The 8,759-nt window shown below is 35.0% G+C and overlaps 1 protein-coding gene across 1 annotated transcript; it reads right to left on the bottom strand.

Annotated features, from left to right (window-relative positions):
- Positions 1-4,384: 4,384 nt before the first annotated feature.
- LOC121633217 (histidine triad nucleotide-binding protein 3-like) lies at positions 4,385-8,643 on the bottom strand. The gene is made up of 5 exons (XM_041975043.1): positions 8,517-8,643; positions 7,596-7,713; positions 7,250-7,319; positions 6,595-6,721; positions 4,385-6,391 (listed from the first exon to the last, which is right to left on the bottom strand). The coding sequence occupies exons 1-5, from the start codon at positions 8,616-8,618 to the stop codon at positions 6,311-6,313; spliced, it is 498 nt and encodes a 165-aa protein (XP_041830977.1). The 5' UTR covers positions 8,619-8,643; the 3' UTR covers positions 4,385-6,310.
- Positions 8,644-8,759: the final 116 nt, after the last annotated feature.

Below are 8,759 nucleotides of genomic sequence, written 5' to 3' on the forward strand. Positions count from 1 at the left end.
AACACCTGCCCTATGCCCTAACACCGCATTCGAGGATAGCAGGTTATAAAGCTCTGCAAGTTACTGATAGTTTATTTTATCAAACGAAAAATTACCTTTATTAGAAAGTGAGGACGCAACTTGTAGTGTAAGAAACCTCCCGCTATCTATCTACACACACACACACACATATATATATGTATATGACTATCAGGTAAACTGCACTTTCGTCATATATATGTATATGACGATACATATATATATGTATATGTGATGGCCTTACTGTGGAGTTTTATCTTTATTTTTGGGACTTAATCAAAAAACATCTTTTATTAATGTACAATGAATGCATAGACAGACAAGAAATGACAACAACCATGAAGCATGGATTGATAACTTTGATTCCCAAGCCAGAAAAAGACCCCCTATTGATAGATAACTGGAGACCTGTGTCACTTCTAAATATAGACTATAAAATTTTAGCACATGCTTATGCTACAAGGCTAAAAAGAAATTTAGATGAAATAATTAGCGAAAATCAAACTGGCTTCATGGCCAAGCGCCATATTAGTTCTAATATTAGATTAATATTAGATCTAATGGATTATTCTAATTATATAAACACCAAAGCATTAATGATTTTTCTCGACTTTTACAAGGCGTTTGATTCAATTGAACATGCCTTTATCATACGAACACTGCAAATCTTTGGTTTTGGTGACAAATTTATTAGTAATATTGCCATGTTTTATAAAGACATAAATAGCTCAGTTATTCTGTATCCCAAAATGTCCCAAAGATTCTCTGTCTCAAGAGGTGTACGCCAAGGTTGCCCTGCTTCATGTTTCTTGTTTCTGGTTGTCGCTGAGCTTTTGTTTTTGAATATCTCATATAGTCCGAATATACAAGGCTTAGTAATTTTCAATAGAGAAGTCAGGATTTCACAGCTGGCCGATGACACGGTTTTATTTCTAAAGGATAAATCACAGATAGAACCTGCACTACTAGCAACTAGCCAATTTTCAGAAGCCTCAGGTCTGAAGCTCAATATAAATAAAAGTGAAATTTTGTGTTTATATGAGACTGATGAAAGACTTATGTTCAATATTCCTGTTAAGCAAACTGTTAAATATCTAGGAATTCACATTACAAAAGACATGGAGCTTAGACAACAACTTAACTTTCTCCCAAAAGTTAAGAAGACCAAATTAATTCTTAATATGTGGCTGCAGAGGGACCTTTCTATTTTTGGAAGAGTCTTATTATCAAAAGCTGAGGGTGTATCAAGGTTTGTTTATCCTGCTCTGTCACTTTTTTTTAATGATGTGCTCTGTAAAGAAATTAATTCCTTATTTGTTAAGTTTATTTGGAAAAATAGACATCACCATCTCAAGAAAAATATTTTGAGTTTAGAGAGGGCAGAAGGTGGTTTGGAAATTTTAGACTTTTTTCATCTAAACTCCATCTTCAAAGTTAAATGGCTTAAAAAATGTTTGGAACTGCCAGAGTCACTATGGAATTTTATTCCACACAATATATTTAAAAAAGTAGGAGGTTTAAAATTTCTATTGGGCTGCAACTTCACTGTTTCTAAATTACCACTACAACTCTCCAAATTTCATCAACAGGCTTTACTTTCTTGGAAACTATGCTATGTTCATAATTTTTCTCCACACAAGGAACTGCTTTGGAACAATGGTCATATTACTATTAACAACAAAAGCATATATAATGAGAACTGGTTTGAAAATGATATAGTATTTGTGACATCTCTTTTTGATGATAACGGAAATCTTTACAGTTATGAAAACTTCTTGAAAGTTAAAGCCTTTCCAGTCAAGTACAGAGAGTTTGCTTCTATTATTAAAGCTGTCCCCACTGGTATGATTGAATTAATCAAAGGTCACCTAAATTATCAAAGCATAAAGATTCAAAAACCCTTGTTAAAAATTGATGGGATTGACATAATGGATAAAAAATGTACAAACAAACATTTAAGGAAGGTATTTCAAAGACGTAATAACATTTTGCCCAGAGGAAAGTTTTTTTGGGACTCACTGTTGGTTGATATAAATTGGCGCAAGGCGTGGTTATGTCCTACTCAATTCTGTATTTCAAATAAGATTAGAGAGATTCATTTTAAAATTTTACATAATATTTACCCATGCAACACACTTATTTCTAGGTTTGCTGAGGTTGATGAAAAGTGCACTTTTTGTAGTGATGAGCCAGAGACCATTTTACATCTGTTTTGCATTTGCTCAACATCATCTGTTATTTGGAGGGATATGGAAAAATTTATCTACAGTAAGACTAAACAACATATAACAATTAGACCCATAGACATTATCTCAAAATTCAGTCATAGTGACAAAGCAATTAGCTTCATACTAAACCTTATGATTTTAATAGGCAAATTTCATATTCACAAATGTAAATTTTCCAGATCCCTCCCAAACTTTAATGTTTTCATGAATGAGTTTAAAATTTACATTGATACCTTGAAATTGATGTCAAACAAAAAAAGTGAACGCACGCTTTCTTATCTACAGACAGCTTCAATTACCCCCGAGTAACAAGTGCCTAGTATTTATGTTTTTTTTTTTTTTTTTCTTTAATTAGTTCAGTCTTATTTTGTTTTTTTGTATCCAATGGTATTATTTTAATGTAAAAGGTCTTCATAATTTTATCTTTGTATTTTTGTCAACCAGGACCTAGTTCAATGTTCTGATTGTCTGTCATACTTTAAACTTGAATAAAATAAAGAAAAAAAAAAAAAAAAAAAAAAAAAAACAAACAAAAAAAAAAAAAAAAAAAAAAAAAAAAAAAAAATATATATATATATGTATATGTGTGTGTGTGTATGTATGTATATATGTGGTATGTGGTAACTGATATGTGACAGGAGGTAAGGTTTTTAGCTCTCTATTTCTTGATTTTAGCAAATTCACAATGACATAAAACAAATATTTGAATACAATGCTTCTTTTATAAGTTTCCTTCATTTCTTTCCTTAATGAAAACAATGTAACAGACTTAGGTTTGAGGAACCAATCTCACTAAATATAAATGATGTAACGACTCCAGGAAACCTGCTGAAAATCCCTCTGAATATACATTACTGTTGCATGACACAGTTCCAACATCACAAAATCAATGGTCATCAAGACAAGCTGGTAAAACATTTTGGCTATGGACCTCAGATTATCAGTTTATTAACTTTCTGAGGTTGTAAAGAAATGGTTTCCACAGAGAGAGCTAACCTTGAGCTATTTGTTGTTAAGCTTTCTGGATCATAAAACAGTAATAATATATTCATGAATATAAATGGGAAATACATAATTGGTGACATTGCCACCCTTAATTTGATTTTTGAAACCAACCAGTCACCAAGTTGGTAAAATAAACACTATCATGGTGCTTTGTTTTATCCGAAGACTTGCTGAGTGGGCTGGAAGTTCGGTTGTGTTTTTAATTTAGTAAATTTTTTGTTGTACATTCAGGTGTAACATTGAAGTTCAGTAAAATGCATGTACTTTTTCTGATGACATTAAAAATATTAGAGTCTTTATGTTCTAAACAGGTCATTAAAGAAGCTAATTTCACCTTTGCCCACATCCTAAAGGCAGACATTTATCTTCTTTGACATGGTTGAATAACAATCAGTATCAGCATCAAAACACTTGCATATCACAGAGGATAACTCCTCCACCAGTGTTCTGATGATATGATACACACCCTACATGTATTTGAGCGACTGTGTCACACACCATCATTTGCACAAACCGGAATGATTTTTGCAAAGTGTCATTTTGTTTAAAATGTTTAATTAATGATTGACGTTCTAATGTAAATGTAGCCTTATTCCTCCATCTAATTACAAGATTAAATAGAGAAGATGGGCATATTTAACTTCTTCAGTACTTCTAGTTAGTAAGTGTTTTGAAATTTACCATTAAGTAAAAAGAAAAAAGAAAAAAGAAAAAGAAGTTTGTGTTCATGTTATAAGGCTTGTTGATGCATGTGAACCCTACGGTGTCAGAATTGTAAATACACTGCTGACATCAAGTGGCTCATACAAAGAACTGACATTTTCAGGTAAGGGATGAATGGTAATGTATCTCAAGTCACTATTTTAAGATATTCTTGTAATAAACAGGTTTTTAATTAAAAAAAACACAAAATACATGTATAATTGTTTGCTTTTATGTGTCAGGTGAAGTATATTAATGAAATAAAGAATATATAAATCTGATTAGCTTGACCTCAGAGCTTGGTTTAAAGATTTTTCTGGTTCTAATGTAAATGAACATTCATAATGACAATCTATTCTAAATAATACTGTGGGAACAGACAAAGAATGCATCTTTATTAAGGTCATTTTGCAATTTTAAAGAGATAGAGAATAAAGGCATATGACCTTCGTTAGATCATCCGACTCCGAGTAGGGTGGTTCATTTCCACATGTTGAGGAGTTTCTTTCTTTCTTTTTTTTTTTTGCTGATTTCATCCTTTGCATGTGGTACAAATTGAATTAATTTTTTATAGCTTATTCATTGGAAATTTCCCTTCTTTCCAGCAGAGACTTAAGGAATCAACATCAAGACTAAATAATGCTGTTATTGCAGCAGCACCTTACAGGCTGAGATATCAGTATGTAAACTTTAGGTTCAGAAATGCCAACTTGTGGTAAAGACAAGGAATGTGGAACATGTAGATATCAAGGAAGGCACCATAATACAATCAGTTAGTTTAATTTAAATGGCTGACTTTAGATGAGAAGACAGGTACTACTACACCAAGTCCGATGGCCTTCGGTTTGAGTTTATTTACCTCTTGTTGATTCCTCTCTTGTTAATTGTAGCATGATCAAATAAAGATATTGTTACACAATGATTTTGGGGTGGCTGCAGCCCTGGGAGTAGCCCTGTTGTCTAAACATCAAAAAGATGGTATTTTAATACCTGGTTGAAAAGTCTTTGGGAAAGACACTGAGCGCCACACTGCCTCCATTTTATTCATCGGTGCATGACAGAAAAAAAAGTGCAAGGCTAAAAAAAAACAAAACAAAACAAAAAAAAAAAAAACAGGGCTGTCAAATGATTAACAATTTAATCAGATTAATTACAGCTTTCAAATTAATTATGATTAATCACCATTCGTGACTATGCCTGGAATTTGCCCGTTTTACTGTATTGTATCAACAGAACGAGCCAATACTTGCAGACCCGCCCCTGCATAGCTGAAGTATAAACCCGGTCTACCACCAGCCAGTTTCTGTGTTTGAGAAGGTCCTGCCAAAAACAATACTTTGGGGTAAATATGTGACGGTGTGAACCATGAACTGCTAGTTTCCTCCTTGTCAGCTGAAGGATAAACAAATCTAACAAGAGAGAAAATCCAATCAGCTGATTAGTGACAGCCGTCATGATTAACAGAACCTGAGAGTAAAGGGAGGAAGCAGCTGCTGCACAAACAGAGACAACCAGAGAGACACTAAAGCTGACATGTTGGTGCAAACTGAATAAAAAATAAAAAATAAAAATGGGAAAAGAGCGGGTGTGGAACTCTCACACTGGGAAAAGAGTGTCTTAAACGCCCCCATTCTTCATGTCCATTGGTTGCTCCATTAATGTTGTGTGTATTTTCAAATCCGTCCATAGAACCAGCCGGATTTTCTTTTTTGCTTCTTCATGTCCCACCATCATAACAGAGAAATGACGGATGTATGGGGCTTCTCATGCCGCACATGCATTAATTGCATTAAAAATATTAACACAATTATTTACATAAATTAGTTACCACCATTAATGTGCTAGTTTTGACAGCCCTAAAAAAAGTGTTGTATAAATGTGTGTGAATCTGTGAATTAAGGCAATTGTATGAAAGCACTTTGAGTAGTCAACAAAAGGAGAAAGGCTGTGTACATAATGAGTGTTTGCTCCTTTTTGAGTATTAATTACCAACAAAAAGTTTCTCTGTCCTTTCCTTGTAGAACATTTAAGTTTGATTAATTGACATTTTTCTGTAAATACATTCATAAATACACACAAAAGAGTACATGAAATACATAGAATACAACAATTTAAGTGCAGATAAAAAAAACCTCCAGTGCATGTGCACAAAAAAAGCCACACCGGTTTCCATTTGCCTTTTAGTGTGTGTATTGTCATTTGTCATATCTAAGCGATATGACTTTAATGTGCTGCTGGCTCATCAAGTTCATCACCATGGCTTCAAGACTCGTCATCTTCGCGCTGAAGCTCAGGCAGTTTCACTTAGTGTGTTATTCCTGTGCAGTCACTTTAAGTCAAGTTTGGTAACTGTTGCCTCAAAACAGTCTTAAACAATTTCCCAAAGAAAGAAAGCCTGGTGGATTTATTTTCCTTAGGTGCTTCATTAGACATTCTGCCTGCAAAGACAATGCCATTTATTTCATGAGAGAGGAAAGATAAGAACGACTCAGAATACAGAGGTCGTAATATTGATAGTTTAGTCACAAGAACTTGTAGAAGTAGCAAAAGAAAAAGAATCTCAATAGAATATGGGGCAACACTGCAATGATTTTCTTAGGGGAAATCTAAGAAGAGATAAGCTGCAGCCATCAGCACTTACCGTGACAAAAGAGTCGGTGCCTGGCATGAACTTATACGCTAAGAACTCTGAGAGTTTGCTGGTGGGAGCGATTACATGGAGATGCAGGTGACCTACTGAGATGAAGGGAGGCTTATGAAACCCAAACCTGGGGAGGAAAGCACACTGATGTTAGGGTCAGTTTGATTACCAACACTGTGAGTGTGCATTTCTGCATCTCCCTCCATATGACAATGATTTATTGGGATTTAGAACTTTTTTGCCTCATGTTGGCTGTTTTTTACATCTGTTACTGTTTGTTGACTATTTGATTAGTTCATATAAAAGCTGGAAATAATTGAAAAAAAATGAGCCAAGTTCTGTACAACATTATTAAAATATTCCAGATGTTTTAGTTGTAAAAAACCTACTATTGACTGAAATGGTGCACTGCAATCAATAAAATACGGGAATACAGCAGTTGCAAACTTAGCTTTTTTCGATGTTTTCTTCTTTTTTTTTTTAATCTTTAGGTACAGCACACATACAAAATCTGTACTTTGAATGTGTCTCCCCCAAGTTTTTCTTTTATAAATCAGAATTATTCTAAACCCCCCCCCCCCCCCCCCCCCCCACCCACATAGCTACATTACTCTCATGTTATGGGCAAACTCAAAAACCAATTGTCACCACCAACCTCACATCCTTCATGTCAGTGATCCCTTGCTCACGGAGTACAGCCTTCCCCATTGCAATCATCTGCTCAACTGTTGGAAACATGATTTGTTAATGTTGGCAAAGATCTGATTGGATAAAGATGAAATCTGCTCTTAGAGTCAGTATTTTGCTAACTTGAATTGTAAAAAAAAAAAAGAAAAAAAGAAAAAAGCAGAGGGTTGCATTGCACTAGTAGAAGTTTGGTAACATGTTGTATGGAAGTGTAAAAGTAGTCACAAGAGTATTTGGGGCATGTTCAGTGTGTTGTGTCTACAAGACCCATAGCAAAAGGAAAAATAGTGGTACAGATAAATCTTCGAACTGACCAAGGCTGATGTGTTTGCTGTTCAGTGAGCGGCAGCTGTGAATGTGTTTTTTGGGCACAACCAGGTAGTGGTGAGGAGCAGCAGGGCAAATATCTCGGAAACATACTAGATTTTTACTCTGTAGAGGAAAAGAAAACATCAGAAAAGATGACACATAAATAGACCGAAGCCACTTGTGAGTGTAGTATTGTACAGACAGTATAGTTGAGGTAGTAGTGTGTATACATCAGTTAACAAGGACATTCAATACACAACCAAAATCTGCACCATTGCACACAAAAACTCCCTATGAACAACATGAGGAACATCACAAGGAGCAACCAAAATGGACCAGACATCCACACTCCCTGTATCCTGATCTTACAGACTGCACCAGAACAGGGTTGACTCACAAAGGTCCTACTTTTGACCCAGAGGCTTTATCTTCAATATACGCCTGTTAGATGCCAAAAAACTTCATGCTACATGCTTTATGCTATATATGTGTTAAAATACATCCCTTAATTTCGCTCCATGTGAGACTGAGTGGGGAATCGACATTAATTTCCAGAAGCTTTCCAGAGCTCTTGCTTTGCTTTTACCACAAAGTTGAGAGTAAATGCGCCCTGGAAATACAGGTTTGACCACAGATACGCTGCTAGCGACTGGATTGATCGCAGTGTAATCTGCCAGACTGTTGTTCATGCCCAGCTTGCCAACTAGAAAGCTTAAGCTAAGTGCCCCTGTATCCTTCTTGGTCCAAAATTCAATAAACAAATAATAATCGAATGCGCTTCAACAGCTATTAAATTGCCCGATCTATGGCTGAAATCTACAATAATTTCCGAATGGAAAGAAACTCAAAGACTTCCTGGATCAGACGAATACAGATAATGTCGTCAATTAAAAACATTTTATCACTAGTACTAAAAAGCGCTTTACTTTTTTGATAACATCTGTCTCTGTGTCTCGGTCGTTCGCTATCAGACAGAAAATACAATCTTCATCAATATCTTCATTGGAGTCTTCTTGTTGTTTCGCCATGCCGAAGTCCCCTCCTGTACGCTCGTCAAAGATCGTCTAACATAGTAAAGAACAATCACTCTGTATTTCATTTAAGCGCTCAGGATATAAGAAATCTCAAAAACCTCATATCAACCGAGTGATACATTATCTTAATCACAC

This window comes from Melanotaenia boesemani, chromosome 22, assembly GCF_017639745.1.
Source record: "Melanotaenia boesemani isolate fMelBoe1 chromosome 22, fMelBoe1.pri, whole genome shotgun sequence".
In the NCBI taxonomy this organism is placed as follows: Eukaryota; Metazoa; Chordata; class Actinopteri; order Atheriniformes; family Melanotaeniidae; genus Melanotaenia; species Melanotaenia boesemani.